Source organism: Ursus maritimus, unplaced genomic scaffold (genome assembly GCF_017311325.1).
Source record: "Ursus maritimus isolate PB19 unplaced genomic scaffold, ASM1731132v1 scaffold_17, whole genome shotgun sequence".
NCBI classification, from domain to species: domain Eukaryota; kingdom Metazoa; phylum Chordata; class Mammalia; order Carnivora; family Ursidae; genus Ursus; species Ursus maritimus.
Window position 1 is genome coordinate 609,852 of NW_024424119.1, and position 23,441 is coordinate 633,292.

General features: G+C 40.0%; 1 protein-coding gene and 1 pseudogene across 2 annotated transcripts in view; one reads left to right on the forward strand and one right to left on the reverse strand.

Annotated features, from left to right (window-relative positions):
* Positions 1-2,339: 2,339 nt before the first annotated feature.
* Positions 2,340-2,761, reverse strand: LOC103662206 (annotated as a pseudogene).
* A 19,438-nt stretch (positions 2,762-22,199) lies between these two features.
* The window catches only part of UHRF2 (ubiquitin like with PHD and ring finger domains 2), a 93,427-nt gene continuing 92,185 nt past the window's right edge, over positions 22,200-23,441 (forward strand). The window contains exon 1 of one of the 2 annotated variants that reach the window (XM_040631433.1): positions 22,200-22,692. In XM_040631433.1, the coding sequence (XP_040487367.1) occupies positions 22,540-22,692 (153 nt within the window). In that variant the 5' untranslated portion in view covers positions 22,200-22,539. The remainder of the gene's footprint in view (positions 22,693-23,441) is intronic. The other variant, XM_040631432.1, reaches the window with a different exon arrangement.

A 23,441-nucleotide genomic window follows, 5' to 3' on the forward strand; every position in this document is an offset into this window, starting at 1 on the left:
AGGATTGAAAGACAAGCATTCACTACACCAATACCCACATGACAGATGCCAGAGGATAAATTAATGTACTTCTGTAAAGATAACCATATCCTGCCCACAAGCCATGACTGAGACTGCCACTACTGGATGTATGATGGTCCACCACCATCCACCAACATCCCTCAGTTTTGAGAGAATAGAGAGGTGAATTGAAAGGAAATACAGTGGGGACCACAACCCCCACATCCTTCAAGTCTGATAGTGGTGCAAATCATTGCAATTCTTTCTGGGATAAGGCAGTATTTATAATTTACATTTTTTACTGAGGGGGTAGTCAGTTTCTGGCACTGTCACTTGGCCTTTCTGAAAATAATGGCCCTTAATCTACATAATACAAGAAAGTCATACAAAAGTTCTGAATTGGACTGAATGGACTAATACTGCACTTATCTTCTGGCTATCACAACTCCCATTTAATTGGAAGATAGGATGGTATTTTGGGCCTCTCGATATGAATGCTAATGCCAGCTCAGACTTCATACCTATTTGGAATGCCTGGTTATTGCCCTTTTCCCTGGCACACTGGTAAATGACCAAAGGTCCCCTTAGGGAAGGATAAGAAGAATATTTGTCCTATATACCCTTGTGGCATTGCTAGGTTCTTCCTCAAGGAAACCTGGTCTCCCCTTCAGTCAATGGACTCTGGGTCTATTTAGTTCTAGAAATTGGGTGAGTTTTCACTGTAGCACTGATGTCAGATTTCCAGCTCTTAATTTTCTATTATCCAAATCAAGCAATGCCTAATCAGTTCTCCATGTGTCTTACCCTTAAAATTGCTAGATCCATGTAAGTCAAGGCACTCTAACTGCTATTCTGACTTTGATGCCCATTGCATTAATTATGCCCATCTTGCCTCTGAGAATTAAGTCCTGCCACTGGTCTCTGTCATTGTCCCATTGTCCTCATTTATATTAGATGACCTAATTTCCATGCCACATCTTCAGTCATCGCCTGCAGCGAGCAGGCATCACTAAGCTTCCTAAAGAAACTGGCATACCCAGCACTAGTATATTTCCTATTGCCTCCAAGATAGGAGTGAACTATGAGTCCTTCCAGGGAACTTAGAATCAGTGACAGATCTTCAGGTTATATACAGTAAATCCATTCTAACATTCCTGCTTCCCTGATCCATGTCTTCATTGCTCAATATAATGCCAAGACAACTGGCAACTTCACCCCACATACTCTAAGCCACTGTCATGACCAAATTTCAAGGAGCCAAACTGACAGTGTGTTTAGAGCAACTCTAGGTGCTGGAACATTGAATCCTGAGTTATAGAAGATACACCCATACCTGTGAATTCCACCAAGACTTATAGTCCCTTGATATCCTCTGATATCCGATATCCTCAAAATCCACTTCTATACATGTTCCCTTGTTCCCTGCTGATATATAATGGCCAGATTCTGTCATTTGTTTAATAGGTAGTCTATTTCTTCCCTAAGCAGGGACTGTACCTTTCCTCTCAGGCTGTGCTGAAATGTGATCCTGGTTATTGGCCCAGAGGCAATGAGTTGTGGCAGAGGCAGCTTTAAAACAGAACAAATATCATCTTATTAGCACCTGCTTCGAGTGAGGCCATTGTACAAACTCTAGGAAAGGGGAGGGTGTTTTCTTTGGCAAAGAAAACAAGTGGATTCCACTGGCCCAGGAATATTCCAGGGAATTTTTTAGTTCAGTGTTCTTGGGTCTATCCATTCCAATAGCCTCATCACAGATCTTTTGTGCCCTCTTCCCCATCCGGGTCCTGGTTTTAATATAGTATATATACATAGAAGTTACAAATTTAATTTCCTCTACATCTCTACTGTCCTTATAATTAGGATCTGGATCTGATTTTCAAACCAGTCTACCCTGAGGCCAGACTGCCACTGACCCCTCTGGTTTTCAGAGGATCCCTTAAATATGACATTAAGCTGCCCTGAGTATATCATTTTCTTTTCTTTTCTTTTCTTTTTTAGGGAGAGGGAGGGTGGGGGAGGGGCAGAGGGAGAGAAAGAGGGAGAATCTTAAGCAGGCTCCATGCCCAGCACAGAGCCCAACTTGGGGCTCAAACTCATGACCTGAGCCAAAACTAAGAGTTGGTGCTCAACTGACTGAGCCACCCAGGCGAACCCCCTTTTTTTAAGAGTTCAGCTATTTATTTTTTTAAAGATTTTATTTATTTATTTGAGAAAGAGAGAGAGAGAGAGCACACAATTGGGGGGGGAGGGTCAGAGGGAGAAGCAGACACCCTGCCAAGCAGGCACCCCGACGCAGGGCTTGATCCCAGGATCCTGGGATCATGACCTGAGCTGAAGGCAGATACTTAATCAACTAAGCCACCCAAGTGCCTAAGAGTTCAGCTATTTATTAAACACTTTACAGAAGAGGTTTAGTCCAAAGACCAAAACCCATGTCATCATCAGACTCCTCTGATTCTTCTTTTTTGCTTCTACTTTCTTCTCCTCAGCTGGGGCAGCAGTGGTGGAGGGAGCAGGACCTCCTGCTAGGGTAGCACCAGTGTCTGGGTCAGGTCCACCAGCCCCTACGTTGCAGACGAGGCTCCTGATGTTGACATTGACCAGGGCCTTTGCGAACAAGCCCAGCCAGAAAAGTTCAGCATTTACACACACCCTCTGCTTTAATGAGGGCATTGATCTTAACCTCCATGACTGTCACCTCATCATCATGCACAATGGGGGCCAAGAAGACACAGGCGAGCTCCTAGACAGAGGCCATGATGCAGGCAAATGCTGAGTGGGCACTGCCAGGCTCAGTGCTAGTTGCCTGGCCCCAATGCCAACTTAGCTCCCTCAGAAGGACCGAGCACCTTAGTGGAAGCTGAGGAAAGTATCATTTTCTTTATATAAGATTTCTACTGCCATCAAAGGCAGTCACACCATGTGACAAATCTTATAATTATTATTTTCCACATAATGATCTCAGAATGCCTTGCCTTCTACCTTGCATCTCCTCCCAAGTAACCACAGGCAAAACTTCATTAATTGTGATTTCACTGCCAGAGGTCATTATCCTCCCACTTACCACCAGCAGTGGGGTCTCTATTGCCTTTAGTCAGGTAGGTAACCCACCTCCAAAATTCCATCCTGAGAGTTTTCTTTTTAGGGCTATCCTAGAATCCATTTTCTTAGCCTCAATTTAAAAACAAAACAACAACAACAACAACAAACTGAGCCTGAAGTGAAGCTTTTGTGCTAATGTGTTATTGGAGAGTATAATCTCGGGAAGGCAAGAGTGAAAAAAAAAAAAAAGGAGAGAAGACAAACACAATAGTGCATTTTTTTTCATGTGCCCTCTTTATTTTTTTAATGTTTTTTATTATATTATGTTAGTCACAATAGTGCATTATTAAACTGGCCCTAGCAATGGACTGACTGCTCAGTGTCACGGGACCCCTCTAGATAAAGCCATATGGAGCCCCTCTGTCTTGAAATCTTCTGTTAGAAAGGGTGGGCATTTTATCTGCTGATTCCTTCCTGTTTCCTATCTTCCTTTAGCTGTGTTTGCCTATACAATATTAATGCTCCTGCACGTCCTCATTCCCCTGGACATCCACTGGTTCCAGTTGGATCAGACAAGGCCTTAGAGTTACTGTGACAAGCAGCCAGGAACCATGGAACCTGTGGGCTTGAATGGATCAGTGGAGCCCTGGACTTCCAGCCTGATGCTCACGTAGATTTGCTCCCTCACTTGTCTGAGGAAGCTGAGGCCTTTAACACTTCCTGCCTGACTCACAGATGAAAGCCTCGGGTACCTTAAAATAAGACTCCTGCTTCAGCTTCCTAGAGCCACAGATAGTCTCTTCAAATTTCAACTATTACTTCACCTCTGGACATTCTCTTTCTAATATCCATCAGGCCAGCCGTGGCTCTCCAAGCTCTGTGTCCTAGGGCCCTAAGTTGGCAAGAAAAGTTCAGAAACATTCATTCCAGTATGAAAATCATCATCCTTTGCAGCTGAATACCACCTCTCAAGCCTGAAAAATAGCAAAAAACCTGATAAAAATCCCCTCATGGCCCCCTTCTCTGCAAGACACTAGGTGGCTACACTGTAATTTAGTCAAGATTAATGAAGTGCCTAAACCCTTAACAGTGTTAATAAATTAACTGTGGTTTTCTATTGTCAAAAAAAATTGAGTATTTTGTTGTTGCTGTTGTTTTAGGAAATAATGAGCATTACCTCCTTATTATAAATTCAGGTTTTATAATAATACTGGAATTTTAAAATTAATAAATAAAAAATTTTTAAATAAAAAAATAAAAAGAAATAAATTTAGGTTTTAGTATCATTGGCTTATAAGAGACAAGGTTTTTAGAGAACAAATTCCTTCGTTACCTGGCTGTAGGTTTATTTAAATTCCATTTAATGGCAAAGTGACGTGGGTAAAAAACTAAGGTGAAGTTGCCCCTATGAAACTGTTTAATATATAGGCAAGAATCTGAGTTACCACATCTGTCATAATGGCTAAAATCAAAAAGACAAGAAATAGCAAGTGTTGGCGAGGATGTGGAGAAAAAAGAATGCTCATGCACTATTGGTGGGAGTGTAAGCTGGCACAGTCACTATGAAAACAGTACGGGGTTCCTCAAAAAGTCAAAAATAGAAATTCTATATGATCCAATAATTCTATTACTGGGTATTTACCTAAAGAAAACAAAAACAGTAATTTGAAAAGATATATGTACCCCTGTGTTTATGGCAGCATTATTTACAATAGACAGGCTATGGAAGCACCCTAAGTGTCCACTGATAGATGAATGGATAAAGAAGATGTGAGATACAAATATTTATCTGTATATGAAACAAAGTATTACACAGTCCTGAAAAAGGATGAAGTCTTGCTATTTGTGACAATATGGATGGACCTAAACGGTATTATGTTAAGTGAAATAAGTCAGACTGAGAAATACAAAAGCCATATGAATTCATTCATATATGGAATCTAAAAAATAAAACAAATGAATAAACAAACAAAAAGCAGAATCAGACCTATAAATACAGAGAACAAACTGATAATTGTCAGAAAGAGGGAAGAGGGGCGCCTGGGTGGCACAGCGGTTAAGCGTCTGCCTTTGGTTCAGGGCGTGATCCCGGCGTTATGGGATCGAGCCCCGCATCAGGCTCCTCCACTGGGAGCCTGCTTCTTCCTCTCCCACTCCCCCTGCTTGTGTTTCCTCTCTCGCTGGCTGTCTCTCTGCCACATAAATAAATAAAATCTTTAAAAAAAAAAAAAGAAAGAGGGAAGAGAGGGGTGATGAGCAAATTGGGTGCAGGGATGAGAGATACAGGCTTCCAGTTATGGAATGAATAAATCACACCATAGGGAATACAGTCAATGATATTGGTATGATGACAGCTACACTTATGATGAGCACAGTATAACATATAGAGAACTTGAATCACTATGTTGGTACACCTGAAACTAATATAATATTGTATGTCAACTATACTCAAATTTTAAAATTAAAAAAAAAAAGAAGCTGAGTCACCTCTGAATCCTAATCCAACTATGAAAAATCCTACCTGGTGTGCTTTAGAGGATCTACCCCTACTGCTAAGACCCATTTAGACTTTTCAAATATCTAGTTTTGATTTTTCAAAAATAAATCTGAATATTTAGATTGTCAAAATCTCTGTCATAGAATAGCTCGACCAAGAAAATTCTTTTCCTAAAAGTTCTCTCTCTAGAATTAATAGGTTGGATCAAGGAGGTGAAATGACCTAAATGGGTAATATTGTTACCTTAACCAAATTTTGTTAGAAGACTGTCTGTGGGTTAATGAGAATCATAGAATCTCATCCTTGAATTAAATATTTTGACCTGATCACCTTGGTTGATATTTTGCAGATTCTTGGGACTTGCCCCAAATCAGAATCTATTAGAATGCTGTGTCAAGAATCTGCATTTTTAACAAGCTGTCCAAGTGATTCTTATTTTTGTTTGTTTGTTTGTTTGTTTATTTGACAGAGGGAGAGACAGAGCACAAGCAGAGGGAGCGGGAGAGGGAGAAGCAAACTCCCTGCTCAGCAGCGGGCCTGATGTAGGGCTCAATCCCAGAACCCTGGGATCATGACCTAAGCTGAAGGCAGATGCTTGACTGATTGAGCCACCCAGGCACCCCTGTCCAAGTGATTCTTATGGCCACTAAAGTTTGAGAACCTGAGTGGAAGGAGACAAACACCTCATACACTGCTGAAAGAGAGCAAGTCAGTGGTACTTTACTGAAAGGCAATTTAGTAGAAACTCTCTCAACCAATCCTGAATTAACTAAATTATTAAACTGACACTTTACTGATTCTATAAAACACACTGCTGGCCAGGACCCATTGAGTCCTTTAGTAACTAGTCCTAGTAATCTACTCTTTGATCTGCTCTTGACATTTTGAGTTTTCTGCTTTTCAAAAGCCAGTGGTTTGGTTTTTAAAAAAATACTTTTATGTCAATTGTACTTTTTTTTATTATTATATTATGTTAGTCACCATACAGTACATCCCTGGTTTCTGATGCAAAGTTCCATGATTCATTACTTGCGTATAACACCCAGGGCACCATACAATACGTGTCCTCTTCTACAAACTGAGGGCTTCAATTGTACTTGTTTTATAATCATGTTACTTAATCAGTATTACATAAAAGAAAAGAAAAAGAGATGTTTCAGGGAAAAACTAATTTAATGCTTTGGATAGATTCTAAAGGCACATCACACACATACAAATGTCAAATTAGGAGCAAAAGATTGGTGAAAGAGTATACATTTTTTCAGTTCTTGCTCCACTTTAAAAAAAGGGAAACTAAAAAGCCTAAACAACTCATTGCGCATGTCATTTATCCAAGAAAGATTACATGGAACTTTAATCATGGGTATCATTGTCAACAACAATAAATTCCTTAGTCTTAAAAAGAAATTTTAAAATTTCATCTAAATTAGTGAATGAATATGCCCTTATATTTTTTAAGTAAAAATAAAATGCCTAAGATATATGTATATGTTTATATATATTTTATATGTATATGTGTGTGTGTGTGTATATATATAATATTTTTATGATTCCCCTCTTTAGCCACCTATTTTGATTTATCAGTTTTTATTTCTTTGGTTAAGAGGGCTTCTATCTGTCAAAATATGCATGCTCTTCAATCCAGTAAATATATATCTAGGAACTAGAAATATCATTTATCACTTATCATAATGATAGATAGGTATAGATATATAAATATATAGATATAGCTATAGATAGGTGTATATGTGTGTGTGTGTTCATGTATGCATTGATTATACTAGCAAAACTTAGAGACTTCCCAAATATCCATCAATGGGAGTTTGTTAAACATGTTATCCATTCAATGGAATATTATCCAGAACCATCAAAAATACCAAAATCTACATACGGTAACAAGGAAACATTGTTCAGGTTATTCTGTTAAGTGTTGAGTAAAAGTTACATACACATGGAAAAATATCTAGAGTATTTATATTAAAAAATTCATCGTGGTTTTCTCTAGAAGATGGAAGAAATTTAAGAAAGTTTCCCTAATTTCTACAATGTATATGTATTACCTAGGTATTAAAAATAATAAAAGACAAATAAAAAAGTTTGGGGCTCAGAAAGATAATAATTTTTGATGTTTTAAAATTGGCCAATTCTGATTCTTTGACTACTTAAAACCATATTTATCTTTGTGGGCCTCAATAGAAACTACAACACTGTTCTCTAAATTTTCTCCTAACAAGCAAAGTACCACAATCTTTAGAAAGCAACTTATCACAATGGGGTTTCTGTGGATATTGCAATAGATTTGTATCACTGCTTTATATCATCGAAGGGTATTTATTTACCAATGTCAGAGGGGAAAAGACTTTTTTTGTTGATTTTCATGAGCTATTCTAGAAACTATTAAAGTTAGGTATACAATTATATAAACATTTCTTTTCTCTCAGAAAACATCATTAAGCAGCAAGAACAAAAAAATCTTACCAGGACTTTCAAGGAAAATTAAGATATTTACAGTGGATAAAACCTGTGGTTATAGGTGCTTGCAAAAAGGAACAGATTGTAAATTTTTCTGACTTTAATTTTAAAAGTAAATTAAAAATGTCTTTTATATCTATAACTTCATATGACCATAATATCATATTTTAAGTCCTAATTAAGGGTTTGGACTTCCAAAATTGGAAGAATTTCTCTGAGAACAAGCACACCAAAACACAAGAGCCACTCCAGATTTGCAGAAAAACCACAGGCTTCTTTTTTTGCATCTGCGCCATGTTTATTTTAAAAGTAGGAAAGCCAAATCAGAACAACAATCATCTTTCAAAATGATTTATCTCGATAGTCTTTCCTCTTTTTCTAAAAAGAGTAACTATTCTTAAGACAAACATATAGATCACTTCTATTTCTTTAGGTTATATATACAAAGCTCTTTCTTTTCTCACTACAAATTTTTAGAACTTATTAATTTACGTTTTGGGATTCTTTGCTTTTTTAAGGAAAAATGTTGCACCTTAAATATTTAGTTTTGGAAAGCAAAACTCTTTACTTTGGCTATTTTAAAATTTAGTATGATTCATTAAAAGGAAAAAGCTCTGGGGGTACCTGGGTGGCTCATTTGGTTAAGAGGCCAACTCTTGATTTTGGATCAGGTCATGATCTCTGGGTCATGAGATCGAGCCCGCGGACAGGTTCCGCACTTAGCGGGGAGTATGCTTGGGGATTCTCTCTCTCCCTCTACTCCATCCCCCCCTGGCTCACTCTCTCTCTTGCTCTCAAATAAATAAATAAATCCTTTTTTTAAAAAAAGGGAAAAACACTGGAGGGTATTATGCTAAGTGAAATAAGTCAATCAGAGAAACACAATTATCATATGGTTTCACTAATATGTGGAATATAAGGAATAGCTCAGAGAACCATATGGAAAGGGAAGGAAAACTGAACGGGAAGAAATCAGAGAGGAAGACGACCATGAGATGCTCTGGACTCCGGGAAATAAATTGAGGGTTATAGAAGGGAGGGGGTGGGGGAATGGGGTGACCAGGTAAAGAGGGCACGTGTTGTGATGAGCACTGGGTGTTATACACAACAAATGAATCATTGAAAGCTGCATCAAAAACTAGTGATGGCTAATGGAACCTTATAAAATAAATACATAAATAAGAAGTTTTAAAATTAAAAAAATTAAAAAGAGAAAAGCTCTGAAAAAAACTCATCTAGATTATCTTAAATCTGCAAACTGGAAAAGATCAGATCATTGTATTCTTTCTCACCACTGTTATTTTTGCCAGTGACTTTAATACCATCTTAGATAACTGAATTTCTAAGATTAATATTCAACATGTGGTTATAATTCATTTAGCTCCTAGCAATCTGAGGTTCTACCTGGATGAACTAAATTTTAAAATCCCTAAATTAGTTTCAAGTGTTTTTCCAATAGCAATTCATCCTTTACTTAGGGTATTTTGCTGTTTACAACTAGCAGTGAGTTGTAATCTTAAAAGGAAAGTAGGTAATGATAGAATTTCAAGTTCATGAGAATGGCAATATCCCATGAACTGAATTGTGTCCCCCTCCCCCCAAATTCAAGTGTTGAAGTCCTAACCCCCAATATGATTGTATTTGGAGATAGGACCTTTAAAGAATTAAGGTAAAATAAGTCATACGGGTGGTACCCTAATTCAATATGACCAATATTCTTTTAAGAAGGAAAGACACCAGGAATGCACGTGCACAGAGGAAAGACCATGTGAAGACAAAACAACTAGGTGGCCATCTGCAAGCCACGAAGAGAGGCCTCAGGAGAAATCAAACCTGCCGACACCTTGATCTTGGATTTCCAGCCTACAAACTATGAGAACATAAATTTCTGTTGTTTAAGCCACCAGTTTGTGGTATTTGGTTATGGCAACCCTATCAAACTAATAAAACATCTGAAGCAATCACCAAGTATTTTTAAGCCACAAATAAAAGCCTACAAATGAGAATAGAAAACAAACAAACAAACAAACCAAACAACACTTCGGGAACCTTGCAAATAATTTAACAGAAAACAATAAACTGGTTCTATACACAACAGCAAATATAATGACTGTGGGGTCTGGATGCTTTAATGACTGACTACATCATGGTTGAATTGACTGCTCCAAAACTGGGCCACATTCAGAGTTGCCATCTTAATCACTATATATGGATTGGGACTGAGTCCAGAAAAGATACAGGGAAATCATACTACTTCTAGTATTGGTCTGATTGGACTTTCTGATTCAAAGGAGACATTCAGGGACATATATTCTATTTCTACTTATATTCCAAGACTATGGGACATATAAAGTTTTTCTCATAATGTTTTAAGGGTTGCTTTGTTGAAGTTACCGAATACAAAATTTGACAAGAGCATGCCCCTGCCTCAATTACATTTACTCTCCTTGAGTTTCTTTTGACGTTTTTGACAATTAAAAGGTAGTTAGCCTTTTTGTTGACTTTGGATAAAGTTGCTGAAGATACACACAATTTCAACCACATTCATTTCTAATTCCAAATCATTTCATGATTTTTTCTCCCATTGATCTATGAATAATTCAGAATAATTGAAATCCTTAAGGAATATATTTTAAGTATAACCCCACTTTTTAAAAATTTGTACCTTGTTTCAATTTGTTCCCATACTTTCATGGTATCAGGAAGCTAAATGAAATGCATTTTGGCTTTTTTTCCCTAGATTTTATTTATTTGTATGAGAGAGAGCGTGCATGAGTGGGGGGGAAGGTCAGAGGGAGAGGGAGAGAGGGAAAAGGAGAGGGGCAGAGGGAGAAGAAGACTCCCTCTGGGCAGGGAGCCTGATGCAGGGCTCAATCCCAGGACTCTGAGATCATGACCTGAGCCAAAGGCAGACACTTAACCTATTAAGCCACCCAGGTGCCCTTATTTTGGCTTTTTAAAATTGTACACATAGGGTATTTCAAGGCATGGTAAAAAATCCAATCAGTCTCTTTTTGATCTTCCCATTCACATGTCATTCCAGTCTTTTTTTTTTTTTTAAGATTTTATTTATTTATTTGACAGAGATAGAGACAGCCAGCGAGAGAGGGAACACAAGCAGGGGGAGTGGGAGAGGAAGAAGCAGGCTCATAGCAGAGGAGCCTGATGTGGGGCTCGATCCCATAACGCCGGGATCACGCCCTGAGCCGAAGGCAGACGCTTAACCACTGTGCCACCCAGGCGCCCCCATTCCAGTCTTTTTTTATCAAAGATCCTAAACCATACTGTGAGCCAAGTGTCTGCTCATTCTCACCCACCTTTCCCACCCCTGCCTTACTTTAGGGGGTTGGTCTCCCATCCCCTCCTGCATTTGTCCATGTTGTAGCATTTTCTCTGTTGCAACAGAGTGGGATTTGGTTCATTTCATTCCTGGTGGCCTCATGAATTCTAGGATAACTGTCCTCCTTCTCTATTCCCTGTGGTTCCAGTTACATTGGCCTCAGGGAGAGGTGAGATGGTAAGGCTGCTCTTCCATTTACTGCCTTGTCTCTTAATTTCCTGCCTACAGTCCCAACACCACCAACATAAGGCTGCAGAATAGGTACTATGTTTTTCTGAAGAACTGGGAGAAAGCTAGAGGGAATAACAATGTAGGAAAAAACAAAGAACTGGATGCTATACGTCCAAAGAACAGAAATAAGTTCCCTTTAGGGGAGCAGCATAGTTCCTAGACTTGTTTCACCCTCCCTCAAAGGCCCCAGAGAGCCCCTCCTTTTACCTTCACAGTGAGATTCTAATACTGCTTTATAAATATCGTATTCCCTAATACAGGAGTGATATACTAGTCCTAGGCTCTGTGCCTTGTCCCCACTTCCACCTAGAGCTACTCACCTGAGGTTAAACATTTCTCCAAGCCTGCATTGTTATATATAGAATAATAGTACTTAGGATCCTCAGCAAAATTTTGGGACTTAAAGCATACACCCTTTCATGGAACCTTTGATATTTTAGAGGAAAGCTATGCCTCCAAGCTTCTCCTAAGGGAATCTAGTAGAAAACACACATGCACATACATACACACTCATGGGCACACATACGTGTATCACATGTGTGCACATAGCATATGCACGCACATGGTTACACACATGAATATGTATTAACGCACATGCATGTACACATACTATCATACCTTTCCCCAAAATATAGAACCAACCAACCTCTCATCAAGATCCTTAATTGCAGAAGAACCTGCAGAAGCTTTTAAATTTCACTTTTCTTTGTCTCTGACCAGAGAAAGCTCTTATACTGGACTTTCTCCCTAATTAATCTCTGAAAAAGGAGGGAGAAGAGTGGAAGGTTAATTTCTCTATCTAGATCAATGCTAAAGCTAGGATTTACATATTCATTTATACCACCCATGATAGAAATAAGAAGTTCATTTTTTCTAAGAAGGATATCCATATAGCTATGTAAGTGTAGATATGTATAAACATTTGGTATACATAAAATGAACACATCATAAGTAAAATTTTCCATATATAAACTCTTCTGCGGCCACTATCCTGATCATAATACAGAATATTACTATCACCCAGAAGTTTCTCTTGTACTCTCTCGAGTCCTTCATTCTCCAAAGTTTTGACTTCTAACACTATGGATTAAATTTGCATTTTCTTGAACTCTATATAAGAAATCATACAGGATATGGTTTTTGTGTCTGGCATCATTTATTCAACATAATGATTCTGAGATTCATTCACATTGTGGCATATATTAGTAGCCCATTCTTTTTTATTGCTGTGTAGTATTCCATGGTATAAATATACTACAATTTGTTCGTTCATTCTCCTATTTATAGATATTTAGGTGGTTTCCAACTTGGAGCTATTATAACTAAAGCTACTACAAACATTCTTGTATATATTTTATTGGACATATGCATTAATTTCTATTGCATATATACCTATGAGTAGAATCGCTTCTAGGGTAGGTATACAGAAACTGCCCAGGTTTCAAATTTGGTTGAATCAATCTGTGTTCCCATCCTGCAAGGTATGAAAGTCCCAGTTGCTCTTTATTTTTGCTAACACTCAACACTGCCAGTCTTTATCTTTAGTCCATTCTCTCGGGACTTGTGGTAAGTTTTAAGAAACTAAACATTGTTGTGATATTCTTATAAATATTTTATTGCTATGGCTATAAAACAAAACAATAATTCCTAACATCTTTCAGATTGTACCGTGATATATTCTGAGGGATCACTCAAGAAAGTATATAATTTTATCCTAGCTGGGACTAGATAAAATGATACTGGGTCACAAATTTGAGGTAGATCAAAGTTTACCAGCACCAACCGGTCATGTGACAAAAAATTCAGCCTGAACCAGCAAATACATGAAGTGCACTTATAGTAGCAATCTATGGTTAGACTGAGAGATTGATGGCTTATGAGAAATAGAGTAACAAGTTTACTAATGCTATAAAAGATTACCAATGGATAATCTATTACATCTAGGACCAATAGGAGATGGTGTTTTAGATTAATTACAAAGTGGCCATAATTATTTCCCTCTCTACCCCTTTGCAATGAGTCTTTGCAGTTCCTCCTGTCAAGAAGAGGAGTCAATCCTCCCTCTCCTTGAATTTGGGCTGGCCTTGTGACTTGCTTTGTTCAATAAAATCTGATGAATTGACACTGTGCCAATTCTAGGCCTAGGCCTCAAGAGGTCTTTTAGGCTTCCACTGGCTTTTTTAGAACCCTGAACATTCACCATGTGAATAAGCCCAGGCTAAACCCATATGGTTCAGTGACAGATCATTTCAGGTGAGGCCATTCTAGACCAGCCAGCCATCATCTGAAACCTGAAGAGCTGCTCGGTTGAGCCTAGTCCAAATTGTTAACACATAGAATAATAAATCAAATAAATGGCTGTTGTTTTCAGCCTCTAAATTTTGAGGTGGCTTGTTATGCAGCAAAATCTAACAAATACAGGAAGTCTATCACAAGTACTTGATAAAAAAATTCTTTTTTTTTTTTTAAAGATTTTATTTATTTATGTGACAGAGAGACAGCCAGCGAGAGAGGGAACACAGCAGGCGAGTGAGAGAGGAAGAAGCAGGCTCCCAGCAGAGGAGCCCGATGTGGGACTCGATCCCCAAACGCCGGGATCACGCCCTGAGCCGAAGGCAGACGCTTTAACGACTGCGCCACCCAGGCGCCCCTGATAAAAAAATTCTTAATTATCATTATGAAAAACTCAAACATAAATTGCTTCTGAGTCCTGCCAATAGTTGCTGCTGCTGATAATAGTACTCAACATTCACTGAATGGTATGTTAAGTGCTTATATATGATATCTCACTTAATCCTACCATAAATCTATTAGGTAAACACTAGATTACAGTTGAGAAAACTGAGGTTCGCGTCAGAGTTGACTCCAGAGCTGACTCTAAAGCTTAAGCTATCAGCCACCTCACCACCAGCAGTGGTTTATTCTAACCCAATACTACTTTTACTGATCACGACAATTTAGAGATAGGAAATAGATAGCCAAGAAAAACTATGACTTGCTCAAACCAGTCCCTGCTAACTCCTAGTCTAATGTAGTCTTCTGCTAAATTTTTTTGTAGCTTATAAATTATATGAATGTTCATAATAAAAAATCTCTATGGTAGTTTATAAAAGAAAATATGTAAGCTAATATCGTTTAAAATTTTCTTTCAACAACCTAAAAGGGATAACAAAATTTCCTCACTGTATGGAAACTTCATAAAATGCAATCTTAATAGTACAGTTTTATAGGGAGTACATAGATATATTTGGTTTATTTGCGTAGTGTAAATATCATTTTAGGTACCAGGAAGAAAATGAGAAAATGAGACCGTTATATCACTGTAACTATTTTTGCAATTGTATTGTGATTTTTTTTCTTTCGGCTTTACAAAATTATGTTTTCGATTTAAAACTTAGTGTCTGGGAGTGAGCAGAGAGAAGGCAAATAGTAGATCTTTCTGAGTTTTGGAAATCCTCTGGGATTTCGTAAGAGGATAGAAAGCTTCTTAAAGTGCCTTGTAAATATTATGATTTCCTTGTTGAACTAATGAAACACAAAAATAATTTAGATATGTGTAAATTGGCCAAGCAGAAGTTAGCACTTCGTAATTCATCTCCATCTTAAGCTGACTGGAACCCTATCAGAGAGAACTTCTTCAAGCTCATAATCCAAATCCATAAAATGGACTAAAAATGACAACACTGCTTCCCATTCCAAATTCTTTATTGTTTCAAATCACCAACAGAATCATTTGAATATCAGAATAAATTCTATTGACAGAATGCATTCAGATATGGTGACAAAAACAGAAGAAAGTAACCATTATCAAGTGCCTATGCAAAGAGACTTTGTCTCATTTGGTTCTTGTGGCACTCTATTTCAGATATAGAAATCAAGGCTCAGAGAAATTAAGTAAGTTGCCCAATGCTATGACACTGGCAATTAGCAGATTGCAGAGTCAAATTCAGGTCTCTCCGATTCTAGAGCCCATATTCTTTCCATCATGCTACACACTCTCCTTAAACCTTCATTAAACAAACTAATTACTAAATGGATATGGATCAGTTATAAAGGATTTCTTGCTCATGCAAATCAGCAAAATAATGTCAACATGTGTTTTCAATTGGAAAAGGGGGAAAAACACCTTTCTATAGAATGTACTTATGTTAATAACCTTTCCCATTCACAGGCAATAATCCTCATAGCAAATTAAATATATTAGTGAGATTGAAACACTGTATTTTTTCCTCCGTACTAGTCTAGACAAAAATCTATTTTTTATTACCTCAATTTTCTTATCCTTCTTCATAAATAGCAATAGTTTTTAAAGGTGTTCATCTCTTAGAACCTGGGAATTTAGATGATAAGAAAAGGTACAGCAAAGTTTTTTCTACACAAAAATTATAATTATCTGTATAAAAGAATACATGATTTATCTACCTCCCTGCAAAGAGGAGGTAGGAGGGCATGAGGAAACGCTCTAGAATGATGAAGAAAGTAGTATCTCCACCTTTAGAGGCCTGCAGATTATGCAAATTTGTTTCTTGGTCCAATTAGACACCTGAATAGACTCTAGTTCTTCCCTCCCTCCCTTCCTTCCATCCTTCAATAACCACTTATTAAGTATATCTAGGTACCAAGCACTGACTTTTGTGTTGGAAACAAAGATAAATAGACTAAGTCCCTGTCCTCTAGGGAATCAAAAATTTCATGGAGGAAAGACAGTCATGCAAACAAATTACAGCTCTGAGTTCACTGTTAGAGACATGAACTAAATTTGAGAATACAGGTGCAGCTGGGGAGTATCAGGAAAGGCAGCCTGGAGGAAGTGGCATTTGAGGAAAATCATGACATAGGAGTTGAAATTTTCTAGGCAGAGAAGGCATGGTAAGAAAGAACCTGGCCAAGTTCAAAAGAGGGTGGCTAGAGGGGTCTAAAGACAGGGGTTTACTGACCTTTATCCTCAAGAATAAAAGGTGAAAACTAGAGTCCAATGAGGCTTTCCACAAATCAAAATTTAGTAAATCTGCCAATTTCACTCCTAAATCAGTGTTGCTCAAAATTTCTTAAGGCAAAGGAATATGATAAGGATGGGGTTGGGGGTGGGTAATAACCTAAAGCAACTTAGGGAACATGAGATATCTGTAGTGTTATAATTTTTATATTAGATCTGGGGTCAGCAATTCTGCACCCTGCCACCAATTTTCATAAAGTCTTATCAGAACACAGGCACACCATTCATTTACTTATTAAGAAGCTGCTTTTTATTACAACTGTAGGACAAAAGTTGCAAGATATCATCTGTCCAAAAAACAACATATTCCCCATCTGAACTTTTAATAGGGTTTCCACTAGAGCTATACGTTAATGCAAATAAATCTCAGAAAAATAATATTGAGGTAAAACATGTTTCGATATTATAAAGAATCATGTTACACAAACTGTAAAAAGACCTCAAATTTACTAGTTTTTAGAGATACATATATTAAAAGTATAAAGACAGGCATGACAATAATAAATATCCAATTCAAGACAATGTTTCTCTCTTTGGAAAAGAGAGAGAATGTAAGCAGAGAGGGATTTTAACTACTTGAAATTTCTAAAGCAAGGTGGTGAATACAAAAGTGTTTATTATATTATTCTCTATACCTTTTTTGTATGACTGATGCATTTCTATTTTAAAAACTCTTTGGTTATCCAAAAAAAAATAAAAGGCAAAAGAAAGAAGAAGGAAAAAATTAAGTGGAGAAGTTATAGACGTTTCTATTTCCCCAAAATGGCTGCAACAATATCTTCCATCCCATATACTCTTCTTACAATATGACTTTTGACACCCCTCCCATCAAGAGGTATGGTCAAAAGAGTATGGTACAGGTGATGCTGTAGGACTTTCAAACAAAGCCATAAAGAGTGATGCACCTTATACTTTGCTCACTGGAATTCTCACCCTTGAAGTCTTCAACTACCATGTAAGGAGCCTGACTACTCTGAGGCAGCTATGCTGTGAGAAAGACCAAACTAGCCCATAGAGAGAAGTCCATGGAGAAGTCCTGAGACTTCCAAGGGAGAGATGCCTAGATAGTTCCCAATTGCTCTAGTCTCCATTCTTCCAATTTTAGTGCATCTGATTATAATAGCATAATAAATTCTAAGCCAGATCTCAAGGCTTTCCAACTGAGCCAATTCAGAACTCCTGTGCTGCAGAAAATGTGAAAGACAGTAACATCACCGTTGTTATTTAAAACCTCCCAAATGCGTTTCACAGAGCAAGTTGTAACTAGAATTGACCCCATCGTTAGAAAATAGAGCCTTACCTGCCTCCAGTGGGGAAATCTGAGCTGAATTGATCCAAAGACCCACAAAGAGGAGGACCAATTCTAGAAGACAGGAGGAGTGCCTGGCTGGCTCAGTTGGTAGAGCATGCGATTCTTGATCTCAGCATTGTAAGTTTGAGCCTCATGTTGGGTGTAGAGATTACTTAAAAATAAAATCTTTTTTAAAAAATTTTTTAGAAGGCAGGAGAAAGCATGTGACTGAAAATATGGATAAATTGTAAGTCCTTAGTGAGAATCCCAGGTCCCCACTTCTTTCTGAGCCATCAAAGAACCAGAGGCACTCATTGCAGGAAAGACAAGGATTATTCTCTGGACAAAATGAATGGAGAAGCCTTGAGAGAAACAAAAGAGGGACAGCTGAAGGGTAAAGAACATTGGCTAAAGATGAAGGACACAAGGGTCTAAGCTCTAACACTGTCATTCATTGATTACATGTCCTTGTTCAAATCGTTTTCTTACTTGTTAGAGAGAAGGTAGACTGGAATGATCTCTAAAGCAGATGTCCACAGTAAAAATTTGTAATTCTATTAAAAAGAAGGAGCATACCCTTTAAAATATAGCCATATTTAAGTAATGAGTCACAATATGAAGTGTTTAGTTCACTTCTCATAACATGTAGTTCTTTTAGAAATAGCACTAGAGATTACAACAAAACCTTCAGTTAAGGCACTTTAATGACACCCTCCCCCCCCCCACATACACATGCAAGGGACCAAATGAAAGGGTGTGGGCCATGGTACAGGAAACTGAAGGGATATGCATGAATCTAGGAATGTAGAACTGTTACAATCTGTAGACCCAAAGCAACAAGAGAAAGGGAAGGTTATCAAAACATGGAAGAGTGAGTCAGTAGGAGTAGTGACTTCCCAGGAAGGCAACAACAGCTAGGGATGAACTTTCAGGGGGAAAGCCAGAGGAATAAATATACTGACCTCATTCTTTTAGTTTCCTATTTGTGCTTCCTTCTCACTGGCCAGACTCAACTGGAAGCCTGAGAGCACTGATTCCACTGATATGTTCCTTGCCCTTGGACTCTAGGACAGCAAACAGGTAGAGTGGCTCTGGTGGAGCAAAAGGAAGACCACCAACATAGAAGTGCTGATGAAAAGGTGATAATCGTAGCTTCAGAGAGCCAATTGAAATTCACTTTTTTAATATACATGAAAGTTCTTGACTTTGGGACGTTAGGTGAGAAAACTGGAGATATTCTGTGGTGTGAGGAGTCTAGAATAATTAGTTCAAAAATCTATCTTTTTCTGTTTTGCCTGTTCTGAGTTGAACAAATTTTGAATCATGACTGATGGCATAAATTTCAGTATTTGCTCTTGATCCATAAATAATTCCTCTTTTCTTTGCCTGTTCACATCCAAGTTGTTTTAGCTGCTTATGTGATAATAAAGCATGTTATATCAGAACTGTCTGATATTTTATTTTTTGTCAGAGAACTTCTATCTTGCTTTTTCAACTGAACAACTTCCTAAGTAGGCAAAAAAACATGCAGGGAAAGAGGGGAAACCTTACTTATAGTATGTACTGTGTGGAGAAACACAGAAGGGTGTATTTTGTTACATATAGAATCACTATTTGCAATTACTTATTTATATCCTAAGAAACTTACTACACACATAAGCTTATGTTTCAGGAAGTAATTAATTTGGTCTCCACAGGACAAATATATTTTTTCTGGGTCTCGCACCTCTAAGTCCTGTCCTACCAATCCTTTGGGATCTATATTGCCTAGATTAACACAAATCCTATACAGTCGAAGTAGATACCAATTTTCACAGTTTTCCCCCAAGAGTTCTCCACCACATTAACAAGGATAAATCCCCTCATGGGGGTGAGTACACAAAGTCTTGACTAGTTCATCTTTCAGAACTTTTCTACTTCCCTTCAAAACGTTGGATTTATATTTCCAATGGTCAGTTATACATCTCCAACTAGTTCAGTTAAAAGCATCACCATCTACCCAAGATACCCATTTTTCTCCCAAACTAGAAACCCAGGAATTTGTCTCAGCATTTCACATTTCCACATCCCTCATAGTCACACATTTTACAAGTCTGGTAGGCTTGATTTTCTAGAATATTCTGGAATTTGCTTTTTCTTCTCTTATCCACTGCCACAATTTTTCACTGAAATTGATACAATTGCCTCTTCACTAAACTTTCTGACTGGTCCCTTAGCTTTTCCCTAAGGCATCCTTCAAAATTCCTTCTGTTATCTTTCCAAATGCATATTTAATTACATCAGTGGACTCCTTAAAATTTTAGTTTCTCCCTGCTGCCTGCAAAATCTGCTTTGAATGCTAATCTTCACCATCCACCCTTCTCCATCTAGTCAACCTTTCTCTGATATGCAATCTCTTTTGACCTGTAAAAATGCACACCTTCTGTTTGTAGGTAACCATTCTCTTCTCTTTGGGCATTCTCTGCTTATCTAAATCCTCTCTGTAATAATAGCATGAAAATAATTTATTGTGTACTACCAAGGGATGGGTGCTCTGCTAAACACTATACGTTCATTAAATGTTATGAACACCATTTTACACTGAGGAAATTAAAACAGGTAACTGGTCCAAGATCACATTTGAAGTAAACATCAAAACCGGGATTATAATTCAGATCTTTCTCAATCTATGAGTTGAACATTTAAATACTGCCCCCATTACAATATACCATCTAACTTAGGTCAAGTTGTACCCCTATCCTTACACTTCCAGATCATTCTGGTCCCCCTTCTCTCACTGCTAATTACTGTTTAAACTGACAACAAACTACTTAGTACTCAACAATTCTTTAGTATTTTCATCTTTTCTAAATCTTACCTGAACTAGGTTGTAAATTCTCTGTAGCAGGGAATTAAAGAAACTCTTAACATGTCTTCACAAGGGTAGAGCACATTCTTATAATAGCAAATACCTATCCCTCATTGGGGCAGGTTAGAAGTGTGCTTTACATATCTCCATCATCTCATTTACGCATGTAATGAATATTCAATATTTGCTGTACTTAAATCAGGAGCAGACAAGATGAATTATATTTAGAGAATATAAGTGAATGTGAATTTTTCAGCAAGGGCAGAGACCCAAAAAACTTGTATGTATTCCATGTTTTCTGTCTCTTCCATGTTGGGTCATCCTTTTTTTAATGTTACTTCCGGACTTCGCCAGACTTGTAATTATTTTAATTGGTTATTACAAAATTGCTGCTCTACCTCTACGGTAATAATTAGCACCAGTCTGAATACTCAAGTTGTGGATTTTGGCAAGTATAAAGTACAAATTTTGTTACATGTATTATTTTATATCTATATCCCTTTATATATCTCTACTTTCACATGCTCTCTTCCTTCTTACGAAGACATTTTCATTTTAAATAAACCCACTGTTAGGTAATCCTGTGTTGGGCCTATTTCTGATCATTTATTCCTGGCGGGGTCTTTGGAGTTTTTTCTTCTGACATGTGTAGTTATGCATCCTTTGTAAGTGTTCTCCATGCCCCTTCAATCCGTTAGGTCAAAGGCGCACTAACAAGGTCCAGAAAACAGAAACGTCCGATTCTGGCGAGCGGCCCTCCGGGTGGCAACACCAAAACCTCTGTGGCCAAAGGTCCAGGCGTGAAAGCTTTGGGTCAGAGAGGGCGATACCAGCGGGACCAGCGGGACCAGCGGCCTGCGGACCCGAAGCCTCCACCTCGACCCAGCCGCGGGAAACCACAGGAAGCAGGTTTCCGCGCGAAGACAGCATTCGGGCTCGGCGGGAAATTCGGGCCCGGTAGGAAGTTACCGAAGCAGAAGCGTCCTCGGTCCTTCCCGGGCGGCAGGTCCCGCCAGGCCGCGGGGCGGGCCGCGTTCGGCTGAGCGCGGCAGAACAGGCTCAGTTCCTTCTGGGCTTTCTCAGAAATTTAGGCCGCACCCGCCCGCACCCCCATTTTCATGATCATACAAGTGCACGTCAGAGTTGCTTATTTTGGATGTGTTTTTGAGACCACAGAAACGTATCCGCTTAGGCCTGAGGAGTCGCTAGCGCCCTGGGTCCCAAACACAGGACTAACACGGGAACCCGTGGCGTGGGCTTTGCAACCGCGCGAAACCTTCAGACTAGAGGGCGTTTCCAGGGCCCAGGTGCTGGAGAAGGGGCGAGTAACGGCTCTCCGCAGCCCCGCCCCTCCACCCCGCCCTCCCCGCACCCGCCCATTTTAGTTCTCTCGGGGCTGTAGCCTTCCCTCCCCGCCCCCTCACCCCCCGCTGCTTCCTCTTTAAGGCGGAGCCGGGCGTCGATCTCGCGAGATCCGGGTTGGCGCCGTGACCTCCATGTGGGAGCTAGAGCTCTATAAGTAAACACTCCGTGCAGCGCAGACAAGGCTTCTTCCTATTTGTGAGGCGGGGGCTGCGGTGGCGGCGGCCCCTGCGTCTGGTTCCGGTTTCCTTTCCTTCTCAGCTCCGGGCAGGCGCGCGGGTTAAGAGTCGCCGCCTCCTGTGGGGTCCCGGCATCTGGTCGGTTTCCCTCATTTGTGTGCGCGCTCGCCTGCCGCCCGCGGAGAGCCGGAGCCGCTGGAGAAGCGGGCCGGGCGGGGCGCGGCGTCCGGAACGCAGGGGGAGACAAAGCCGGGCCAGCCCCCTCTCCCGGCGCCAAGATGTGGATTCAGGTTCGCACCATCGACGGCTCCCAGACGCGCACCATTGAGGACGTGTCTCGCAAAGCCACAATTGAGGAGCTGCGCGAGCGGGTGTGGGCGCTGTTCGACGTGCGGCCCGAGTGCCAGCGCCTCTTCTACCGGGGCAAGCAGGTGAGGCGTGCCCACCGCACCCCTCGGGAAGCCCGGGGAAAGGGCTACAGGGCGCCGCCGGAACGCGTAGGCTGGGCGGGCCCGAGGGCTTGGTCCGCCGCGCGCGTAGAGAGCACCTGGCTCCCCTTCGGGTGGGCAGCCCGGGAGGCTCAGAGTGCAGGCCCAGGGCCCGCCGAGGGGGCGCAGCGGGGTCCCTATCAGCCCCAAAGTGCAAGTGCGGCTGGCAGGGTCAGAGGCGGAGGCACCCAGAGCGCGGAGACCTCAGCCTCCCCCCCTTTTCTCAATGGGCCAGTACAGCCCGCCGGAGTGCCTGGGTTCCCTCGCTTCCCGCGCTCGGCGGGGTCGGCGCCCCTGGAGGCGGGGAGGGCAGCGGGCTCTGGCGGCCATGCCACAGTGCTGGTGGGGAGGGCCGACAGCCCCGGCTCCCGGCAGCGCAGACCCGGCTAACGGCTCACATTGCTTCCGTGGCTCGTCTGCGCTCCCGGCTTCCGAATAGGAGGGGGGAAACTTACAGCTCGCTTCCTCTTAGGCAGGAACCCTAGTTCTGACTCTTAACTGCGAAGGGGTCTGAACACACTAAAGATTCGAAGCGTTTCCAAAACTTCTGGCTCCCCTCCGTCATCTTCTCTTCTAGAATTGGAATCTGTCTTGAAGATTAGGGACTTGGACTGAAGGAGCGAGCTATTGATGTAATTCGGCATCGGGTTTAAACTCCCAGGTGTAGGCAAGGTAGGGGAGTTAATCCCAGA